Source organism: Abramis brama (genome assembly GCF_963993115.1).
Source record: "Abramis brama genome assembly, chromosome: 11".
Classification (NCBI taxonomy): Eukaryota; Metazoa; Chordata; class Actinopteri; order Cypriniformes; family Leuciscidae; genus Abramis; species Abramis brama.
In genome coordinates this window covers 16459940-16484352 of record NC_139973.1, presented here as the reverse complement: position 1 = coordinate 16484352, position 24413 = coordinate 16459940, and the positions used below count along the sequence as shown (strand labels likewise).

General features: G+C 37.4%; 1 protein-coding gene across 22 annotated transcripts in view; it reads right to left on the bottom strand.

The window, feature by feature from the left end:
- Positions 1-664: 664 nt before the first annotated feature.
- Positions 665-24413, bottom strand: part of sgip1a (SH3GL interacting endocytic adaptor 1a) — a 60992-nt gene continuing 37243 nt past the window's right edge. For 4 of the 22 annotated variants that reach the window (XM_084128934.1, XM_084128940.1, XM_084128923.1 and 1 more), the window contains 19 exons: positions 22865-22876; positions 21744-21755; positions 21085-21106; positions 20770-20917; positions 19185-19273; positions 18582-18668; positions 17260-17334; positions 16137-16898; positions 14906-15030; positions 14389-14542; positions 12577-12636; positions 9231-9290; positions 7598-7709; positions 6346-6501; positions 5125-5257; positions 4152-4354; positions 3499-3563; positions 2969-3133; positions 665-2820 (listed from right to left, as the gene is read on the bottom strand). In XM_084128934.1, the coding sequence (XP_083985060.1) occupies positions 2798-2820; positions 2969-3133; positions 3499-3563; positions 4152-4354; positions 5125-5257; positions 6346-6501; positions 7598-7709; positions 9231-9290; positions 12577-12636; positions 14389-14542; positions 14906-15030; positions 16137-16898; positions 17260-17334; positions 18582-18668; positions 19185-19273; positions 20770-20917; positions 21085-21106; positions 21744-21755; positions 22865-22876 (2463 nt within the window). In that variant the 3' untranslated portion in view covers positions 665-2797. The remainder of the gene's footprint in view (positions 2821-2968; positions 3134-3498; positions 3564-4151; positions 4355-5124; positions 5258-6345; positions 6502-7597; positions 7710-9230; positions 9291-12576; positions 12637-14388; positions 14543-14905; positions 15031-16136; positions 16899-17259; positions 17335-18581; positions 18669-19184; positions 19274-20769; positions 20918-21084; positions 21107-21743; positions 21756-22864; positions 22877-24413) is intronic. The other 18 variants (XM_084128932.1, XM_084128935.1, XM_084128938.1 and 15 more) reach the window with 17 other exon arrangements.

Below are 24413 nucleotides of genomic sequence, written 5' to 3'. Positions count from 1 at the left end.
AGTGTCTTTGGACAGCTCTTTGGTCTTGGCCATGTTAGTAGTTGGATTCTTACTGATTGTATGGGGTGGACAGGTGTCTTTATGCAGCTAACGACCTCAAACAGGTGCATCTAATTTAGGATAATAAATGGAGTGGAGGTGGACATTTTAAAGGCAGACTAACAGGTCTTTGAGGGTCAGAATTCTAGCTGATAGACAGGCGTTCAAATACTTATTTGCAGCTGTATCATACAAATAAATAGTTAAAAAATCATATATTGTGATTTCTGGATTTTTTTTTTTAGATTATGTCTCTCACAGTGGACATGCACCTACGATGACAATTTCAGACCCCTCCATGATTTCCAAGTGGGAGAACTTGCAAAATAGCAGGGTGTTCAAATACTTATTTTCCTCACTGTATATATATGCACTGTAAAAAATAATAATTATTTTGACATTTTTTCATTTGCCAGAACTTATCATAAACTTAGATGATTTATGTGGTTCAAATAACATCATATTTTGAGTTTATGTTGATTAAACCAATCTCCTTCATTGTATCAACTGAATTTTTTTAATTTCAATGAACTTAAAATGTTACAGTGTATATATTCTCTCTCTCTCTCTCACACACACACACACACACACGCACACAGGCCTATAATATAATACAATAAATCGATTTATCAGGCTTATATGTTTTATTGTTTTGGAAAGAGCAAAGTAATCTCAGATCTTTGTTAACATTTTTTTGTACAAACACAGCTTGCACATGTTTCTGGGAAGAGATGATTTACAGTTACCAGACAGCGCCCGCACACACACAGACATGCACGCACGCGTGCACACACACTCTCTCCCTCCTACACAGACACAACTCCACACACACACACACACTAATGCAGTTCGACTTTCACACACAGCTCCACTTACATCAAACTGACATGAGTTTTCTCTTTTCTTTTGCACATCTGAGTGACGTTTCACTTTGGACCATGTAGACATACTGATTAAGCACTACACAGAATTGAACTCATAGGTTTCTTTTTCTTTCAGCTGAGAGACTCCTAGTTGTTCTTTGACTAAACTCAGTGCAATAAAAAAACCTTTAGTTTCAGTGCTCAGAAAATATGCAATGCAGTGTTAACGGACGGCGACGCTCCGCTCATCCTTAACATTAAATGTGGATGGAAACCTATGAATCACAAAGCACCAGTAATCTTCTCCAAACCATCACAACGTCTACATCAGACACTCAAAGATGTAACCAAAATGTTTGTTCCTGACAGTGAACATCAGAGCTTCTGGGAAGTTAAACAGTAACACAGTGGGTTTTTTTTTTTTGTCCTTTTCATTTTTTTTTTCACAAGAAACAATATTTTTCACTTTATTCATAGGTTTAAACATTTAAAAAATATGCAGCTTATTTTCTCTTAAAGGACAATTCTGGAGATACACATACAAACGAAACGAAAAAAAAAACAATTTGGTCATTGAACCACTCAAGAACCTTGTCATCTCACAGAGACCGTTACCATTTGCAAAATAAAGAGGTTCTCAAGCGCAGGGGCTCATGCTCAGGACACTGAGGGGAGAGGCTGGATACAAACACATCTGCGTGAATGAGAAAAGAATTTACAATGTCCAAAAGCTGACAATCCATTGTTGAACTAATAGTGCTGCAATATACATAACACTATAATAACATTAAGCATGACGCATCTAGGTAGATACAGTATCCCATTTAATTTTCTCTTTTAAACGTCACCCCGACCCATATATATTTATATAGCGTAAATTTTCTGTTGCACTTGAATTAAAAAACTTATATCTGAAATAAATTTAAAAATTATACCTTAGCATTATACTGTACACAGCTTACCTGACTACACAGATAACAAAAAGTCAAAAACTTCAAGGATCCTAAATTATGATACCATTCAAAGTCTATTCATATACAGTGTAACTTGTTTCTTTTTTTATACAACACATAATGAATAAATAAAAATAGAGCGATGTCATGTACTCTGATGTCTAACACTGTTCCCTTGGGAATAACAGAAAGGCTATTTAACAATACAAGAAAACACCAAATGGCCTTCAAGGCATATATTACCAATTTAAAATGACTTTTCTGTTGAGGAAAATCATTTTTCTGTGTCTATTGCAAGCAGGAGTGTTTTAAAGCTGTGGCTGTCTATAAAGAGTTTTGACAAAAAAACAATTTCTATTGTTTTTCAATTAACCTGACTTCACTGAGAAATTAAAATGAGATATTCCTGAATACGTTTTCATGTCTAAAAAACTTACTACATGCAACGGTATAGCGCCATCTTGTGGCAGAGTCTTATTCCTCTTTTAGACGGTCAGTTGTTTACCTTACTAATTTGCTACCTTGTTCGAAAACCGTGATACTTTTTGACAAACTGAATGCATAGAGAAAGAAAAACATTACATGTTCAGTATCACTTTTGGAGAAGGATACAGAGAATTCAGGTTCAGATAGGCACAGCTAATAACACATCGGACAGAAATAGAGGCTAAACCTTACAAACAAACCCAGGTCGTTTAACTGCAGTAATACAGATGTTGCAAAGTGAATAAAGTTCACACATATAAGAAGTACACCCTAAAACGGTCCACATTTACAATGCAACTCATATAATACTGCTGGAGTGTGTGAGGTCCACCTGTCTCGAACATCTACATAGGTTTATCCATAAGGTCAGGTAGGGGTCAGGCTTGTGATCTGTCCTGTGTTAAATAATCAGAATTGGTCCAAAATATGCAGACTTGCATGGATCAAAGATGCTGTTTAGTTGTCTGCGATGTATTTTCCTATGGTAAAAGAATAAACACAATTGTACATTTGAAATAAATGCATGCAGTGTAACTTATTTTCGCAATGCATTGATAATCTCAAACAAAATAACCGAACTCTGACTCCCCGGAACATTCTTAGGCAGCTTTCACTCGCGTAACTCACCTGCTGCAAACCTCTTCTTGATAAGGGAAAAACGATATCCAAGGCCAACCAGTTCGATGTCACAGCCTGACAGAGTGCTGCCCTCACTGGTGAACTGCACTGCCACCGGGGCGGGTTTACTGGGACCCTCTGTTAGCTGGAAACGGGCCAGCAGAGATCCGACACCTGAACATATGAGAAAAGAAATAGTCAACTTATTATCATTTATTATAGATACTGTATATACACTATCGTTCAAAGGTTTGAGGTCAGAAATGAATACTTTTATTCAGCTAGGATGCATTAAATTGATAAAAGGTGACAGTAAAAACATTTATAATGTTACTAAATGATTCTGTTTCAAATAAATGTTGTTCTTTTGACCTTTCTATTCATCAAATAATACTGAAAAAAACAAACATCCGTTTTCAACATTGCTAATAAAATGAAATTATTCTATGTGATTGAATGATTCACTAATGATTTCTGAAGGATCATGTGACACTGTATATATAGTGTGTATATAGACAAAATTGAATCATGATTCTCACCTCCATTCTCAGACTTCTGCGAAATATCAGGAATCTTCCATAAGATTCTCTGCTGTTCCGCATTCCTATAAAGGTACCAATAAAATTAGTATATTATCTAGAAAGAAAGAAAATTGTCAAACGATCTCTTCCGTCAAATCTAGACCTATTCAGAGTGTAATTTTTCAAACTCTATAACTAAAGTTCGGCACACTTTTCACATTTCAGGGGGGTTCTCAGAAGTGGAAATCGTCATAGTAGGGTGAAGACAGAAAATTTAATTTTTGTATTCCATTTAGTCTAATAGCAAAAGAAAAATCTGTAGCATTTCCACAACTTTCCAAAAGAGGAAAAAAATATCGAGAGATTGATTACAGCAGTCAGAAGAGAGAAAGATGTCAAATTTGCCGTCACTCCATCAGCCGTTCTATTAGAAACACTCACAGCAGCATCAATTCACATTTTTCTCATTTACTGCCAAGATAATATAACGCCAACAAGTATAACGTTATAAATGTTACATTTATAAATGTATAATTTTTTTGAAACTTTACTAGATTTGTGATGTTGATAACCGTGGAATCGCATCATCACAGTCTGTGAAAAGGGTCCATCATAATGCTTGATTTTCACAATGACGATATGAGTTTTGAAGACTAGTGAGAGTCCCTCACCAGGCAGCTGGAGGAAGCACAGCCTGCAGTTTGCTGACGCCTCCGTCCACAGGGATGAGGAACTGAACATTGTTGAGGGCGACAGGAGTGGTCATGGCCCCACCGTTGTATTTGTAGTCTATCCTCAGGTCGGTACTGGTGGGCTCACACCTCCAGCTCACTGCTAGATTTAGAGGAGTGGACTGTAGACCCTTCGGTAACACCTGATGCACATAGGGAAATGAAGAGGTAGATGATCCTCAAATACCACAAAAACAATAAAAGCAAATGTTGATTTTGTTCCTTTAAAAGGATATTTCACCGCTGGAAAGATGAATGTGTATTTAAATTGGGTCATTTATGTAGTAGAAATGTGAAATTATTTTAGAAGTTGGTGCCTTCTAGACTGAGAAAAGCCAGAAAAAAAGCCAGTATTTTTGGCTCATGTGGATGAAAGACAACAACTCCCAGAATGCACTTGCTTTGCTGCCCTACGAGGCCACTCCCAAGCCATGCCTACCGGTTACAGAGGGCAGTATCGGAAGAAATGATACAACTAGGCTACTAGTTGACTCGAAACTGAAAAGACGCCGTTTTATCGTGAGATCCCACCCCCTATGGGTGGGTTGGTGAAATATCCTTTTAAGTTTGTTTTTAAGGACATTTTTGTTTACTCGTATATGATCAACTGAACTGAATTGAACTGAATCAACACTGACTTGAGCTGAATAATGATCTGCAGAATCTTATCTTATATTTGATGACGTTTGCATCACTGATCGTTATTTTGATGTTTATCGCCATGAAGCTGCTTTGAAACAATCTGTATTGTATAAAGCCCTCTAGAAATAACTCCTTGATGTCCGAAGTAAAATATGGGTCCCAAAGCAAAACTAATTGAAAATGGTTCATGTAAGATATAGGGCAAATACCTGTTGTAGATTTTCTAAAACCGAATATGACTACGTGCCCTTTGAGGTTCGGCTCTTCTCACCTGATATTTCAGCATGTCTACATTGTAGTAAGTTGCCTGTGGCTTCTGCTCCGACACTTTCTTTAAATGGGTCATCAGGTTTGGCATATTCACCCAGAACTCCTTTGAGTTTGGATTTGGCTGTGTGGTGTCACTGTAGGGAATTTGAAAGTACATTCAATCTTCAAATCATACTAAACTGAAATAAACAAATAGCCATTATCATTTCTTACTAACAACTAACCCTAAACCAAACCCTAACCCTATATAAGTAAATGTAGTTTATTAATACTACTCAGTACTTGTTTGTGTAACTACACTGTAACAACGTCACCTTTAAATAAAGTGTAACTGAAATGTTTCTTGAGCACCAAAGAATGATTTTCTTCATGTGACACTGAAGACTGGAGTAATGAGGCTGAAAATTCAGCTTTACCATCACAGGAATAAATGACATATTTCACAATATTACAGTTTTTACTGTATTTTTGATCAGCATAAGAGACTTAAAGACCCCAAACATTTGAGGGGGAGTGTATAAGAATGCTTTTGCAAAATCAGTAAATGATCACTTCCCCACAGAAAACAGAATGATATACTACCCTCCAAAAGTGTTGAATCACATTGTGATTAGTCATACAGTACATGAGTCACCCTCAGCTGACTGTAGGCAGACACGAATGATTCTGAAGTGAGATCTCACCCTGAGAAGATGCGCTTAACTATACTGAAGTATTACCACGAGTTACAAACTCTCCTTCCATTACTAATTATGAAAGTCCATAAGCAACAATTCATAATACATTTCATGGCTGATGCTTAAAGGATGAGTTCACTTCAGAATTAAAATTTCCTGAAAATTTAGTCACCCCCACGTCATCCAAGATGTTCATGTCTTTCTTTCTTCAGTCGAAAAGAAATTAAGGCTTCCACCCATGTCACGCGTGCAATTTGGACCTTCAAACCGTACCCCATTGAAGTCCACCATATGGAGAAAAATCCTGGAATGTTTTCCTCAAAAAACGTCATTTATTTTCGACTGAAGAAATGAAGACATGAACATCTTGGATGACGTGGTGGTGAGTAAATTATCAGGAAATTTTAATTCTGAAGTGAACTAATCCTTTAACTTGTGGCACTAATAAGGACATTTGTAATGATCACTAATCAATACATACTGTACGATGGGGTTTAAGGTCTGTGAAGGTTCTGTTGTAGGTGATGTTAGATCAATGTTATTACCAGCACAGTAACTGTGGGTTAGGAAGGACGTGTTCCAGACGACTGTAGTTGGTTATGCTGAAGGTTAGCACAGCGGGCGAGGGGTTATTTGCAAAATGCCTTGTGATGCCTGCTGGGAAGGACAACACCATCTCTCCGGTGATCTTCACCACAGACCTTAGAGAGCGACATTATTAAACACGTACATAAGTAGAGGTCTGGTGTGTGAAACAGTGTTAGAAACAGAGAGATCAATAAAACATTTTATGTGCTGTAATAAAGTGAATAGGAAAAAAACAGATAAACAGAAGAGATTAGTGAGGGAGAGAGATGACAGTTAGGTTCCAATACTTAAATGTGCTTTCAAAGTAAGGCTGTGTCAAAAACAGCCGTGGCCGTATCGTATTCATGTATCTACATGTTAATTATGATGTAAAAGTCATGTCATTTAACTTATGTAAATGTGGGGAGGATAATGACATATTTAACTGACTCTAGCTTCTTAACTCTATATATTGCTTTATTTTAAAGGTATATTTTATTTTCCCGCCCAAATTTGTTCAAGAGCTAAACTGTAACTGGGATCAAATCAAATTCACTACTTGAATGAAAACGAGTGATCGAATTCAGACACTGAGAGCGCCGGAAGGGCTTCTGCTTTTGCATAGTTTGTGCTTGTTGTTTAATAATCATTTGAAACTTAGCAAACTGGCAGCTCCAGTAGAAAGGAAAACATTTATTTTGAACTGTCATGGAAACTATGCACAAACCATAATTAAACAATTTAATAATCAATTAAAAAGGAATTACAGCATATTATTATGCTGTAGCAACATTGACCAGCAGTTTGGAAAATGAATGGATGGATGATTCAGATGCAGCAGGAATTAATTTGGCGCAACCCTCAAAGTGCATTATGGGTATTCTCTAGCCACTGAGTGTACATCGGTTGTATACTTGTTATTGAGGTGCATTATGGGATTGAATAAGAGTACTCGATAACGTCCAAACGCCTGTTCCCTCAAAGAGTGCTCTATTTAAGGGTATAGGGGGCGATTTTGGACACAGCCTTAGACTGCTACACAAAATACAGACAGACAAAATATCTAAAGGCCAGCTATATGTTCATTTCATTTAATAATATCCCTTACTAAAATGTTCTAGGTGTGCATTTCTCAACGAAGAGTTGGAAAAATAATAATTTTGTTCTTTATTCACACAAAGTAGAACTTCAGAGCTAGATGTGAATCTGTTTTGAGATATCGTGTCATACTTATTGAGGTCAGCTCCTTTGAAGTAGGCACTGACTGTCTCTGTGAAAGCTGCAGCCACAGGCAGCGTGTCCTGGGCCCCCATGGTGAGGGGACTGGGCCCTCGAGAACAGCCTGAGAGAACAAAAACACGCACACACACCACAGACTCAGAGTCAGAATGTGTTTACAGACAAAAACCCAATTTCGATCAGTCGCTGAGCTACATCACAAGAGGCAAATACATGGGTGATAAAGAATGAGAGAAATGGAAATACAAACAAATAGACAAACAATACAATCAGCAGCTGACAAAACAAATTTATTCATTTGTATTTTAGCAAGGCGCTTGAACCCAGACCTAAAATCTAGCACAATGCCTTCTCCAGATGAACACTATTTTCTGCTTATTTGTCTTGACCACATTGTTAGGACTTGTCAGTAAAAGTGTGCAAGTTTATTTTCAATGCTGAAGATTACTGTGGATTTCACCTAATGCATTCTCAAAGGACAGATAGCTCACTTTGGGCATAGCAAACACAACGCAGAAAAACAACTAATCGCCGACGAGTGGCTCTTTCGCACTAAAAGCGAAACAAATAAGAGACAGGCAAGAAAATGCAAATTCACGCCTGTTAACTGGATAACTAATTTAAAAATAAATAAATGAAAACAAAAATAAATAAAGACAGACATGACATTTAACTAAAATAAAGTCATTTGGTTGTTTATATCGTTAAATTATATCAACGAAAGTCAGCAACAAAGACATTGGTAAATGGAGTAGCATTAAAACCATAAAGTATATCTGTATTATTTAACATATTAATTATTGTTGTGATGTTTCAGTGATAAGTAAACAATCCTTAATGTAAAGACACTTATATCACATTTAAAAATCTGTCTTTGCATTATAAAACAAAATACAAAACCAAGTCAAAAAGTTTGCTTTACATTATCTTCTAAAAATTGTACTAGAAAAGGTATAGTAGCATTTTTTGCAAGATGCGACATGGTTTGATATATTTTTCAGTGTGGCTTAAGCGTTCAAAAGTGTCTAAATATTACAAATATTACTGTACCACGGTATGTTTACACAGAGAGTTTAATTGTGGTAAACAATGAATCACAATCACAAGCTGATTGTTTTTTGACCAGTTTTTCAGTATTTTTATACAGAATGTAATACAATTTATGCTTTTCTACGTGAAGCCGTTTCTAGTCTTTTTTGAATGCTTGAATTTGAATGCAAGTCTATTAATTTGGATTTATAAGATAAAAAGAAAAAAGAATGGAAGAGAAGTTGAATGGAAGTTGAAACAGATAACACTCAGCTTCAATGGCATGCACCTGAAGCTGAAACAATGTGTTATGATGATCCAAGACCAAAGTCGAAATGAAAAGATCAAAGCGGACGAGCCACAAGAACCAGAAGACATATTAGTGACGCAGGAGGAAATATGATGGTCGTGAAGGAAAAGAAAAGCTGCCAGTGACTGTAAGATGAACAGTTAAATGGCAAAGCAGATATACAGAGCAAAGCAGATGTCATGGTGATTTGATGAAGGAACGAATGCGTGAGAAAGGGGGGAGTCAGATGTCAGATGAGACTTGAGTGTGCACGCGCTACGTCCTTAGATATAAACCCCAACTTACCTTCAAAGGTTAAATAAAACTTGCCTCTGTCAAACCACACGAGGGAGGGCTGGTCTGTCTCTGTGTTGGAGGGGGAGGAGGTATAAGGACGGGGGGAGTGAGGAGAGGCAGGGAAGGAGAAGGGGGAGAGAAGGACAGTAGCGTGAGTCACACACAGGTCCATCATACGGCACAGTGATGGGGGCCAGGGGCACAGGTCAAAGGTCAAAGATGGTCACAATTCACTTTAGATGGGGATGACTATGATGTGTGAAACATTAACAAAAGGGAAAACAATAAAAATAGTTCAATCTTTGTATAATTATCAGTCATTTTTTTTGCATCAAGACGAATTACGGATTTAAGGTGCTATTAGCTTCAGATTTATAGTTGTTATTAACAAGGAAGCATGTGCAAACTTTTGAGAAGTGACTTTTTTTGAGAGCTGTGAGATTCAAAGAGTGTACAAAAATGATATTCTATCAAATATTTTAACATTCTGATTCGTTTACGTATAATATCAGGACAGATGAACGCTTGAGATGATTTGAGCTGCTTAGATATTAAAGCCTCTGGATTCAAGGATGATGTTAAACAGCTTATTTTTAAACTTTTGAAGGAATAGATCATCCAAAATTAAATGTTCTGTAATAGTCACTCACCCTTTTGACATTTTAAACCCATATACTGTAATTTTTTTCTCTAAAATGGACAAAAAAGCACTCTTGCATTTACGTGTACATTCATTAAGAAGATGATGGTGTCTGAAGCAACTTGACAATAAAGCATCATAGCAGAAACTTCTGCACTATATTCCAAGTCTTCTGAAATTTTTCGTGAAAGAATTGTTCTTCATTTGATTCTTGAGTTTAATGATCCTGGCTGGAGAGGAAGATTATCAGTAAATCTTGACTTACATTTCAGTCTGTTCCTCATACAAACTTAAATCAACATATACGTTTATGGTGCTTTTATATTGTTTTTGTTATTTCAGTGTATACTTTTGTTCTATGGAAGAAATAATAGCGAAGGGGTTTAGAACAACATGTGTAAATAATGACAGATTTTCATTTTTGGGTAAACTATTTCTTTTAAAATAGGTATTTAAAAAGTGCTTTTGGTTACATCTTCACAATATGGACCTAATAAGCTACAGCTTGTGTTTTGTTAAACGTATAGACGCCTATTTCACGTCTGATATGTGAATTGGATGAGGTAGCTGCAGTAGGGATGATGGGCAACAGGGGGTGGTAATGGGTGACACAAGTGGGAAAAGCAAATGAGGGCTTCTTCTACTGTGCTGGAGAGTGGTAATACAACTTTAGACAAAACCAGGACCAGGACTATGAATGAAGTGAAGATCACTTAAGCAATGAGAAGATGCGAGTTGTACAATAATTCTGAGCATCTCAATGCGTAAACTTGAACTGTTATATTGATGCTCTAATGCTACATTCCCTTCATCTCAGAATTTCCTACCTGGAATAGCGCAATAGAAGATCAAATGAATTTGAACTTGGAAACTTATTGCAACCCAGGTAGATGATTAACACAGTTAATAATTAACATCTACTTTTAAGCAAATAAAATGAATCAGTGACTCATAGTTCTTACATTATAGGACTTAAAAAACTGTTTAGGAAATTGATAGAGAGAGATAAAACACAGTAAATGATCCTCTGTTAATTATCACACCCTTGCAGATTAAATGCTTGCATTGAATAGAGTCTTCATTTTTGACAATAAAATAATTGCCAAGATAATTATGTACGTCATCCTCTGAGCATCTGGCACTTTATGGTCAGAGATATCAAGTAGGAATATCCCACATTTGAATTTGAATGAAATGCAGCATAGGATAATGAAGATCAAATTTAAACATGTGAATTTCACCTGTGAGGACTAAATTTATGTGGCAGTAAAGCTCGACCTTTGTAACATGATGATGTTAGAAATGCTTTTATCCAGGTGCAACATCTGAGAGCTCTCCACTCAAACTTATGTGGAGGCAGGCATACTGATCAGCACTGCTGCCACTTGGGCCAAATTCCAGACCGCACTTCAAACACTGAGAGGATGTGTGTGTGTGTGTGTGTGTCATCTGTTCAAGCAGCATGGTGGTGCTCTTTGAGTTTTCTGAAGAGTCTACAGCCAGACAGATGCTTTTCAGGGACTAAAAGACTCTTCTGTTCCTGGTTCTTGATGTCAGTGTGGGGTGTTGCATATGTGATACAGACGGAGCAGTCTCTGACATGCATGATGGGCTAAATAGACACGTCATCTTTCATGGATGTGAAGAGCAAAATATGGCAGAAAGAATTAAAATGGATGTAAAAGTAAATACTGTGGCAAATAGTGTTTGACTGTAATCAACATGAGATGAGTAAAAATAAAAAATGTTTTTTTTTAAATATGTGCTAAAAATGCCAGTCTTTGGTGAATTAAAGGAATATTCTGGGTTATTTATCACCTAATGTCTATGGACAGAATCAGCAAGGTATGCTGCTGATCACTACATGAAGTACATGTTTATAAAAAAATAAACAGTAAATGCATAATTTTATACAATAGCAGCAACAGCCATATGACAAAAAGACAGTTCAATTTATTATTAATAACAATCATAATAATTATTCTGCAAAGTATACAGTTCAATACCCTAACTGTAGGATTTTGCAGTTGTTATTATTTAAAAATTCATATAGAATATCCAGTCACAGATGTGTGTTTATTATTGTTTTATTTTACAATAATTTACTATATGTATTATTTTTCAACAGCTTCAAATATGGCTCATCTTATCAGAATTGAGAATACGAAGTATCCATTTTTTAGTTACCAAATATATTACTAAGAGTTAGCTCAACTTAACTCATGTTCCATGTCCCAACGAAAGTATCCATGTTCACTTTTTTAGCTGCTCAGACACGAGTTGAATATAACTGTACAGATAAGGCTGTATGCAGTTTTTAATCACACAAGTCTACTAACAATCCTCTATTCAATTGTTAGAATTATTCTTACATTAGTTACGGTTTGTGCTGTGATAGTAGCATATTTTCTATCTGTACTGCCAGCTTTATTTATCTGTACTACAGCTATTTCTGTAAATCGACAACGAGCCAACGATTCTGCCCATAGACATTAAGTCGCAAATGACTTGGTAAATTCCTTTAAAGACTCTTTATGTGAAAATCAACTCATTTTTAATCTTATTTACTAGTTTAGTCACTGGTGAAAAAAAAAATATCACCATGAATGAGCTATGCTCTGACAACTGACTCTATGGGTAATGTAACCATTTGTTACATTGTTGAATCAGTGGTCTCCATCCCATCCATTAAATCAGGAGGGTTTCATAGCGTACCTGCTGGAACGTCTGCCCGTCTCTCAAAGTTGGGAAGTTTGTCTACAAAAGCGTCATCTTCTGACATCAGACAAATACGTCAGCCCAAAAGACAGGACAAGAAAGACGACAAAACACACACAAAAAAAATAAAATAAACGTAATTCAAATTAAATAACAAATAATTGCAAAGAAAAACTAAAAAGTAACAAGTCATTAAACTCAGACGTAACAATGTATGCACGGCACAGATTTAAAAGACAAAAAAGACGATAACTGAAGAAAAGTGAATGGAATGGTAAAAAATAAACAGAGCCGGACAGTAACGGAGTACATTTACTTGAGTACTGTACTTAAGTACAATTTTGAGGGATCTGTACTTTACTCAAGTATCATTTTTGGGGAGTACTCATGACTTTACTCAAGTACATTTGAGAGGCAAATATTGTACTCTTTACTCCACTACATTTCTATCCATAACCGTGAGTACCCGTTACTTCTTCTAAAAAAAAAAAAAAAAAAATCTGGAAACCCTCAATTTGTTGGTTCCCTCTCAAACGTGATTGGATTGTGCAGGCGCCACTGATTGGGACAGCCTATCAGCAATCACCTTCAGCTTTCCGCCAAAGTCAACTCCATGGTCAGATTTAGATAAGAGACGAAACCATGGACGAAACAATGGATGAAGACGTAGCAGGTCCATCCCGGGAATGTGCCAACCCGTGGCACCACCTCGCCAGACTATTTCAATTTTCTGAACAAGTTAATGATAGTTTTCGCTTCAAGTGTTTGCTGTGTTTACCAATGTAAGCACTGTGGCAGTAGTAATGCAATATTTAAAAAATGTACTCTTGTACTCTTGATACTCAAGTACTTTTAAAAACAAGTACTTTAGTACTTTTACTTAAGTAGACATCTGACTGTAGTACTTTTACTTGTACTTGAGTAAAATTTAGCAAGGGGTATCTGTACTTTTACTCAAGTAATGAAGCTGTGTACTCTGTCCGCCTCTGAAAATAAATAAATCCAAAATGATGAAAAAAAAAAAAAAAAAAAAAAGATGGAATAGCACAAGCAACAGATATACCAACATCCATGAAGAGCTCTAGATTAATGAACTCTTGATTCACATGACAAAACTGTTTGCAAATCTCAGGAAAATATGGAACAAAATCTTTCCCTGCCTGGCATCAATGAAAGCTTCCAATAAAAGCATTCAGACTGGTACAGCAGATGTACCATTTTGAAAAGTCCAGCAAAGACACACTGGCTTGGTTTCACAGACAGGGCTTAGACTAAGCCAGGACTAGGCCTTAGTTAAATTAGAGTATTTAAGTGGCTTTTATAAACGTGCCTTAGAAAAAACATTACTGGTGTGCATCTTCAGACAAAACAAAGGCACTGATATATTTTAAGATATGTCACTGCAAGTTAGCTCAAACATGCATTTTAGTATTTTTTTTTGTAAATCGTCAAATGCCTTTTTAGGCCTTTGTTTATTTTTACAACGTAAAGATGCATACAGATGGACAAGAATTTTAGGGATTATAATTTAACTTATAGAATAGAACCTATACAATATCCAATTAATCCCAGCAATATTTCCACTTAAACACGCACAAGACAAAATGATGCACAATGGGCATACATAGTCAAGCTATTATTCAGTCTATGATAAGCAAAACTGTGATTACAACTGAGCACTATGGCACCTTAAGAAACAGAGGCCCCTGTTACACTGAATCCTAGATAGAAAGGCTGATTTCCAGAGCAGACACATAAAGACGGAGCAGCATGGCAAAGCAGAGAGAATGATGGGAAATGGAGTCACACCTGACACAGACACGGAGAGCTCTTTACCGACGGTGGGAGTGGTGGCAGCACTCAGAGAGTTGGTGGAGGAGATGGAAGAGGTGCTCTCCGCACGGGCCAGCGGAGCCAGAGGAGGGGGGCTTGACGAGTGTACAGGGGGGCTGAACGGCCGATTCTGATGCGAAAAGCAGGGAAAAGGAAGAATAGACAGAGGGGATATTCAATAACAAAAGAGTAGGAGTTTATCATTCTGGTCAGGTAATCAGGAGGAAATTTACTCTGAGCACCCTGTGGTAGTGTTCCTTGTTTTTTGTTTCATTAAATAAAGAATTTTATTGAATGAAAACTAAATATGTAGTAAATGTCAACTTTAAGGCTGGGTCTGGTTTTCTGAGGAATGAGTTCTTACACCCTATAAAGGTTTTTAAAATTAATTGGGTCATAAAAAGGTCAGTGACACTGAGACTGTAGGGAACTAACAGGGACAGTAATATTTACCATTTGAAAGTATTGTCATTTTTTTAATGTTATCACGTACCACATCCCCTACGCTTGGTTTCCCTGGAGGCAGTTTGGGTCGTGAGGGTGGCCGAGGTGGGGGAGGGGGAGGGGGAGAGCTGCTGGTAGCCAATGGGGTAGATGGGCGTACAGGGGAGGAGGAGCCTGTGGAGCAAGAGTATTCCATTAAAGCAAAGCCATACAAACAGTAACATGCATCAAGCCCATTCAAGAGTTCTACCTAATTTGGATAAAATGGCAATACTTGATCAAAATAGCCTCACAAATCACCTATAGAAAGCCAGGATGCTTAGAATATACTGTGGAAACAATGAAAACAAAACATTATTTGTATCTTTGAAAATGAAGATGTTTACGGTATATAAAAATAGATGCATGACACTTCTGATTAGAGCACTGCTAAAACACGAAACCCCAAAATGTAGTAGTACCATTATGCACAAGAGTGGTGAGAATGTACATGTCTCTATATAGAAAATAACGAGGCAAAAAGTTGTCAGATACATTTCACTTCACCCCTCTTACTAAGAAGGCTCTCCTGTAAAAATCCATTTTACATGGTGGTGACTAGAGCAGAACGACTTGAAATTCAGACTTAACTGAATTTATATGCATTTTCAATATACAGAAACTTTTGTTACTGCTTATTACCCAAGGGTATATTCTATAAATCAAAATGTGTTTATTCAATAACGTGGAATTTTTTTATTGGTGGTTGTCATTTTTTAAAGGGTTAGTTCACCTAAAATTAAATACTGATTATTACTCATCATTCAAACCTGAGTGACTTTCGTTCATCAGTGACATACAGAAGGAGAAGTTTACCAGATGTCTGAGCTGCTCTCATTCAAATTATTGGAGTAGATGGGGACCAGCAGTTGTCAAGCTCCAAAAAGGAACATAAAGCATAATAATAAATAAGTCCATATGACTTTAGCTCTATATTTCAAGTATTCTGAAGCCTTGTGATAGCTTTGTGTGAGGAACAGACTGAAGTATTCACTGAAATTTTTTTCTTTTGGAAAATCTTGCTTGATAGCCATGGCTATCATTTACTTTCAACATGTGGAAAGACAAGCTTTCTGCTAATAACTAATTTTGTGCTCCACAGAAAAAAGAACCTCATTCGGGTTTCAGAATACAGGTGGGTAAGTAAATGATGACAGAATGCTTATTTTCGGATAAACTAAACCGTTAATGTTCAGTAACCACTGGTCCGTTTGACTGTTTTGTTTTTAGATCAGACTCACCACTTTCATTTCCACCTGTACTAGCTGGAGGAATGGGCCCTGGTGATGACACTACTGCCCTGTATGTAGGAGGTGGTGGAGGAGGAGGTGTGGAACGTGGTCCTTGACAAATCTCTTTGGGTGAAGTGCTGCTCTCACTGGGGTCCTCTTTTGATGGAATCTCATCGGGGCTTTTCTTGTCCTCTTGGTTCAGAACCAAGGGCGGAGGGATTGTGCATACACTTGTCTTTACAGTGGTAGGCGGGCTGTTAGTTGAGTCTGATCGGGTCTCTGTCAGAGGAGCACATGACGAAAAGTCTGTAGTGGATTGAAAAAGATCATCTGGTGTCGGTGGGGGTGGGGCCTCTTCCACCGGAGGAGGCGGGACAGTTGGAGGAGAAGGAGTGGTGTCTTTGGGAACATTTGGAACAGGTGGGGGGCTTTCCCTTTGTGACTCACTGGAAGGAGGAGAAGGTGCCGACTCTGCAGGAGGAGGTGGAGATTTTGGTAAAGAAAGGTTCGGCTCCTCAGATGGAGGGGGTGATTTAGGTAGTGGGGGTGCTGGTTCTGCTGGGAGAGGCGGAGATAAGGGGAGTGGAGGTGCTGGCTCTCCTCCTTCAGAGGGAGGAAGTCTTTCAGGTGACGCATCATTGAAGCAGACCCATTTGTCTTCAGCATCTTGACCAGGTTTTGGAGAGTCTTCTGGACCAAAGATGTTGTCCAGATCAGTTATAGAGGGCCTCTGTGAGGTCGGCCTTGAATTTTCCTCTTCTTTCTGTACATCTGCATCAGGTACCACACATATATCATAAAGGAACAGAAGAGTTATTAGCGGGCCATAAACAGAAGGGAAGACAAATGAAAAGGCAAGGGATAAAAGACGAGCACAAAACAAACCAATCACACACTTGTTGGGGCCCAATATTGGTACAGACCAGGGGTGTCCCAACCTGCTCCTAGAAGGCCAACGTCCTGCAGAGTTTAGCTCCAACACACCTGCCTGGAAGTTTCTTGTATGCCTTAAGACCTTTATTAGTTGGTTGAGGAGTGCTTAATTAGTGGCATTAAAATCTGCAGGACAATGGCCCTTCAGGAGCAGTATAAGACCCCTGTTATCTGAGGCCTGGGTGGAGGGGGATCTTACCAGTAGGCTCTGTAGCAGGAGATTCAATCGGAGGAGGGGAGGTCGGCACATTCTTAGGCGGAAGCGGAGGCAGAGCTGCAATGACATTAGTGCAGCTAAGATAAGCTCTCACATACACCCCCCACCAGGCCATGTCTCCATGCCCCACAGCACCATGCAAAGGCAAGGTCTCATTCAGGCAGTCAGGGACAACAGAAAGGGACTGTGGCATGGGATGAATAGCTCAGACTCTATGATAACCCTTCACTCTCTGTGACCTAGTAGTTCACACTACTTTCATATTATTTAGGATGTAACCATTTTTTATGTTAATTTATGTAAGGATCACTTATTTGTTTAGTGTGTATCTACCAGGGCTTGCACGTACTAGTCAATTAGTCAATCATTTCTATGATTAGTTCTCTAGTTCAAGGGTTTTCAAATTAGGGCCCGGGGACCACGAGGGTGCTTAAAGGCCCATACAAAATTTGATAGAAAAAAGATTTTATTAGAGCTCTCAGAATTAACATGTTTATAAATTTGTTTTAATTAAAAATACACCAAAGCTTATATCATTACTGTTTCATTCTGATTTCAAAGACTGGTTAGAAATTATTTATTTTATTCTATTGACATACCAAGTTTTTAGCAATGAGAAATAGAGTTGCATTAGTTCGACAACTAGTCTTTAGTCTGTTTCATATGGCAACAAAAATATAATTCCTCTGTACACAAATTGCATCCATGTAGTTGCATGTTATTAGCTTTGTTAAATTAATAGTTTAAGCACTTTGCAATTTTCAACTTTCTCACTGTATCAAACTCTCCAGCTGCCCAGACCATTGAGGCAGTTAGTCTTTGAGTCATTGATGGTAAATACTGACTCAGTTCAGTCGACTACTTTCCTAGACAACTGGTCATCTAGTAAAAATGAGTAGTCATGCAAGCCCTAGTATTTACATATCTATGTAAATATACATTCAGAGATATATCACTATTAGAAGGCCAAAATTAATTTATAATCATAGCCTTAAGCTTAACTTAAGCCCACAGATACAGCTCAGCATCATTTTGCTTTTTTTAAGCATAGACACACATGAAAATAGGCCACGTTGAGTAAACCGTCACCAAAAGACATGAGTACAGGATGAGCTGGATGACTCTTCATTGCTTTCATAGCTAATGACTTGAGAAATTAGTAGGTTAATGGAGACTGCCAAAGGGGAAGTTAAAATTCAAAAACTGGAGGCAATTATGATTTTTCCATTCAGTCGACCATTTTGGAACTTATGGGTTTATGATACCAGGATGATGGCAATCATGCCACACAAGCAATGACTTACTTCCTGTAGGAAAAGGTGTTGCCAGTGAGGATTCTAGGTGTTGCTCAGGCAGGGGTGCACCCCAAACCCCAGGTTCCTCTATCACCGCTAATTTATGGAAAAGGACATGATACACAGTTGATGGGGAGCAGAATTAACAGATGTGTGACTCACAGAGAGGAAGGAATCACCATGCAACACTTATCTATCCCTATATCTGTCATAAATGGCCAGTAAATCTAATTGTTTTAATCTCAACTGCTGCAAATGGAATTGAGTGGGTGGCAACACAACTAGCACGCACTGATGAATGTTTTGTTCTATAGTTCACATTACATAAAGCTAAAAACAAGTACTGATTTTATAAGCAAACAAACAGTACTGTTAAATACTTATAGCTGAAATATGAGCATCATCTTCATACCCTCTGTGAGTCTCCTGAAGACACGTATTGTATATGACAGAAAAATGAATTTTTGTTCAAGTGAATGAAGTAACACAAAGAATCTGGGCCGTGATCAGCTTGTATTGGATTGTGAATGGTTAAAATTCAGTGACCCTGTAAATGACAGATCAACATCCATGAGCAGAACTAAGAGGTAAGGATATGGTGCTATACTGTACCTTCACTGGTCTTCTGCTCATCAAAGGCTGTCTCCAGTGGAGGGCCGAATAAGGCTGTTGCATCCTCTGGCACTGGAGATTTCTTATTACTAAAATGGAGGAGAATTAAGCCAGATCTGCATGACTCATCCACACAAATGCAGACTAGTCACATTCAGGCTGCAACTCTAAAAGTTTGTGATATAATCCATTTAGACTCAGTTAAACAACTTTTTGAAACAATTTTTAAAAGACTCTAAGTTGCAACAAGCATGGTTATATATATGCATCGTTTTTTATTTAGAATGTAACTAGTTTTTATTTTTATTCTGTTTTGTATTTTGGTTTTCAATTGAGGTTTTACTTAGTTCAATCATGTCAACTCTCTGAATAGTTTTAACATGTTTTTGAAGATGGCAATGTTAATGTATTTGATCTTGGCGGACTAGACCTGCTACACTGATGCTGCTTTTGTTGATTATTGTTGCTACAGAGCAAGTATGGATTTGCTAATGCTAATAGATACACAGACACACTGCTGTGAGCATGTAAAATATGCTGCTATTGCATAAATAGACAAAAAATCCTGTAGCAGATCTGGTCAGGTGGAGCTAAGGGAGGTGGAAGTTTCAGAGGAACTCTGATAGCACGCTGCAGGCTAGCTTACAGCAAACAATGAACCAGGTTGAATCCGAAATCACCCCCTATACCCTCAAATCGGGCGTTATTTGAGGGGAAAGCCATTTGTAGTGGTGTCTGAAACCATGGTGAATGTTATTGAGTGCACTTATTCAATTCCACATTACATTGCACTGCATTAACGAGTATACAACTGATGTACGCTCAACGGCTGTCTGAATTCGCTCACTCCTTTTCATTCACTTCTTTAAGTGAACAGTACTATTGGACTTACGTAGGGAATAGTGAATGAGGGTTTAGGGGGCGCTTTCAGATTCAGCCCCAGAGATTTTTATGTTGAGCAAGCAATCTCATTGGCTTGCAGGATCAGCAGAGGCCAATCAGCTTGTGTCATGCGGTAATGATGTAATTGCTTGCGGATTGCATGTAAATGACCTATCAGCCTGCGCAGTCATTACTGAACTAGATATTTTAATTGGTAAATAAATACTTTGAGATTTCAGTTCCAGAAATTGTAGTTTGCACAAAATAATACCATTAACATAACCATTCTTTTTGTAAAATTCACACCAACACTACATACTGCAGTACCTGCGGACAATAAAATGTAATATAAATGCACCATCATTGCTGCATTTATCATACTTTTTTTTTCAGCAAAATGTATTTTACCTACACCTAAAAGCAACCAGTTATATTATATATTTATTACAGATTACAGTCAGGCTTGGGAGATTAATTCAATTGGACCATCCGGCTTTGGCATAAAAATTATTTTCTCTGTAATTTGCTTTAGTTTTTTGGTCTTCTGCATTTTTGGTCTTCTGCAAAGTTCATTTATTTCATTTTTATTTTAGTTAACAATATAATTTTTCCTTTGCTAGTTGTCGTATTTGTAATAGTTTTTGTGAACAATAATACACTTGGAAATAACAGACAAAAAGTGTGTAAGTGTGAGTATAGATACCTAGCAGGCTCGGGAGTGGGTGCAGGTGCAGGTGCAGGTGCAGGTGCAGTTGCAGGCGCAGGCGCAGGCGCAGGTGCATGTGTTGTAGACGGGGCAAGAGCTGGTGCGGGCGTTGGAACAACACGTCTCGGTCGTGCAATTTCTTCACCTGAGAATAACATCATGTTCATATGAACACACCTACTCCTACATATGCAAGCACACTTCCATATTCACAGGACAATTTAATTCCAGACAACTATTTATTGTCAGATTTAAAAAGACATAGACAACAGACTCATAAACCTAAGAATAAATTGTATTAAGTGTACTTACTGGGGTTTCTTTTTGCCAGCCCCTGAAACAGACAGAAGGCCAAAACATTCATAAGACTAAAAGCTCATAACACCATATCGCTCATCAGCTGAAAATAGTGCATTATGGGTAAATTTAATCAAGGGAATGGTGAGGCAAACTCAGACAGAACCAATGCCTTGATGCCCAGTAAATTACTGTTTCATAATGCATTCTACAGCTGACAGAAAATTCCTATGATTGACTGATGAACAATCTTATCTGACTCATTGATGCATTAGTAACAAATAACACTGTCATAAATGGTATTACATCACAGGTTCTTCATGGTGGATATGAATTTCAAATAGACCACAGCATTTGTTTTTCCTTTTAAGTCAAAATGGCATTTTTTAGACTAAAATGTGAGATAATAGATATCATAAAGTATTTAGATTAAGAACTCTTTAACATAGCTTAAGCAAGGCTCTACGACAACTGACCTACTGACCTTTTCATCTTTATATGGAAATATCATAATATATAACTATTAAGTCTCTTTAAACGTAATATTTTGCTTATTTCATTAAATTGATAACATAGATATCTTCAAAATTCAAAAGCTCTCCCTCTGTATGACTGCTTCAACTGAAGTGTTTCAAGCACTGGTGAACAGAAAAATAATTGTAAAAGGCACTTACCGGGCTACGTCTCTGTGACCAGCAAAAAGGAAGAGAGAAGAGACACCTGGTCAGAAAGTGATAAATCAGTAATACAGACTTCGATCAAAAGCAACCTCTGCTTCTGAACTGCATGGTGTGAATTAGACTATGTTCACCTTTATGCTGTGCTTTAGTGATGATTTTCAATTAAAGATCAGTTTTTTTAGATGAAGGCAGTGACAATTCAAGAGTGAATTACTTCAATTTTGATCTGTTTATTACATAAAATTATAATATAGCTCGGGAAGATATGGAATATATGAAACATATCCAGATTTCAGCAATTCTTAAAAATGGCATTTATGCACATATTGCCAACGTTGCACCTGTGCAGTACTGCCTGTTCTAGCACTGTTTGGTCTTCAGAGGATCCAAAAGCATAGAAAGTATGTACTGCTCAGCTCACTACAGAGATTTCAAAGATAAATTTTGTGGTCATGCATAATACTCCTGGACCAAATTCACAGTTAGAATAGAAACGAAAGGACAAGAAAGATAATTTTCCTTGGACATCTATTCTTTCTAACTCTAATTTAACTTCATTATATTTCTTTTTTCCTTATTCTCACTCCATCATAGTTGGATTAAGCCCAGGAACAAGGGTTCAAGAGTTCAGTCTGAGTGTGGCCCGTGAGTTCTGAGTGATTAGGAATGATGTACAGTACACCAGTGACAAAGTCTAATCCAATAGGCTGTAAGCAATGGTCACCCCCAATCAGAGCCAAGAGTGGGCAAGCAAATAACTGGCATGCAATCAAATGCTTTAATATAAGAGCTGGGCTGATGACTAAGGCTTTTGGCCCACTCATTCAAATAATAAACAGAGGAAAAGTGTTGAAGTGAAACATGCATAAACAAACACCAGATGCAAAATGACATTATCCATCATCTATAATGAAACTACAAAGTACAAACTACACAGTCAATACAGTCTATTGCCTGTTTCAGTATCCAACAGTCCATCTCTAAACACACAAACTGACCCTAGATCAGTTCTTAACGTCAATATTAAACACCATGCATGCAAACTTGACCATGCCAAAAGAGAAATGTTAGAAGAAGATGCCACTCTAAAAGAGGATAAAGTATAAACAGCTTACCGGACTATTCCTCTATATCAGCCAGCGTTAAAGTAAGGACAGATAGAAACAGAAAGACAGACAGGGTAGAGACAGAAGAAGAGAGAGCATTATCGATCTACAATAGTATAGTGCTGGTAAGCATGCACAAATACGTCACACGTGAATTTGAGAGGAATGACAAGGCAGAAATGTCTTCAAACACAGATTACAGTATGATGAAACACTGTGCAAACCCAGTCAATTTTTCTGTCAACCACAGATATCGCCTCCAGCACATACTGTAATATATCTCAGCTAATAAGGAGATCAGTCAAACGTGGCAACAGATCAAGATCTCAGTGAGTGACCTGAATGACTTTACTCATAGCTTTAGTGAACGCTACTAAATATATAAAAAATCAATTTAATAAGCACATCAAAGGAATGTTTCACCCAAAAATTAGAATTCTGTTATCAATTATTCATGTGGTTCCAAACTTATATTTGATTTTTATATTTCCATGGAACACAATATTATACACTACTATTCAAAAGTTTGGGGTCCTTAAGATTTTGAAAGTTTTTAAAAGAAGTTGTTTATACTGCAAGTCTTAATGCAAAGATGTGACCGAATGACCATATGCAATTTTCTGTCCCGCCTGTTTACTTTCACTTTAGACACAACTGGTATCCAATATCTGCCCAAAATAGTTCTGTTGGTGATCGCTTTACTATGTGACATTGTTGACCCTCAGGTATTGAATGGCCATACCAAAATTATTTTAGAATTCACGTCGGGTGGCCATGATTATTTGCCAGCATGGATAAATTAAAAGCAGTCATGGATGTTTGCAGCGCAAAATCTTACGGACCGGATATAGACAGGAAAATAATGGTAATTTTCTTTTGTTATTTTTGTAGCATGGTAAGATTTCATTTATTTGAAAGAGAGATCGTGAATTACCTGAGTGCGTCTGTATGTAGTGAATACGTTTGTTAGTTTATTTACAAAAACAGTGACGTTATCACCTCACTGCTGAGAAATAGCTTCCAGTAGCAAAGCTGTTATTTTAGCTGTTATTTCAAAGATTTACGGGGCAGAGGTTGAAAACCTCTTCTTTGCTCATGAATGTTTCTATGTTTGTGTACATTTTCTAAACTATTAAGTTTCCACCTCAGTAAAAATGCTGTGAGTTTTAGTCCTGGTTCATACAGGCACGTCTGCTTCATTATACAACATTATAAATCTACATTATCTTTGTGTCGCCCTCGCCTTTTGTTGGCTTGGAATTGCAAGGGGAATTCGGATAAACGTGTTTAGGCGTAGGTCGGATGTCCAGATATCAAATATGTATCTGATTTAAAACCACATTTGGAAGTGGCTCAGAACGGATGCGGAAAAATCGGATCTTGTGTGGATTTAAATGGTCTATTTTAACATCTTTTAAGCTGTAAATCATTTCTGTGATTTCAAAGCTGAATTTTCAGTGGCCATTACTCCAGTTTTCAGTGTCATGAAATCATTCAGAAATCATTCAAATATGCACTTTTTATTTATTTATTTTAGCTCAAGAAACATTTCTTATTA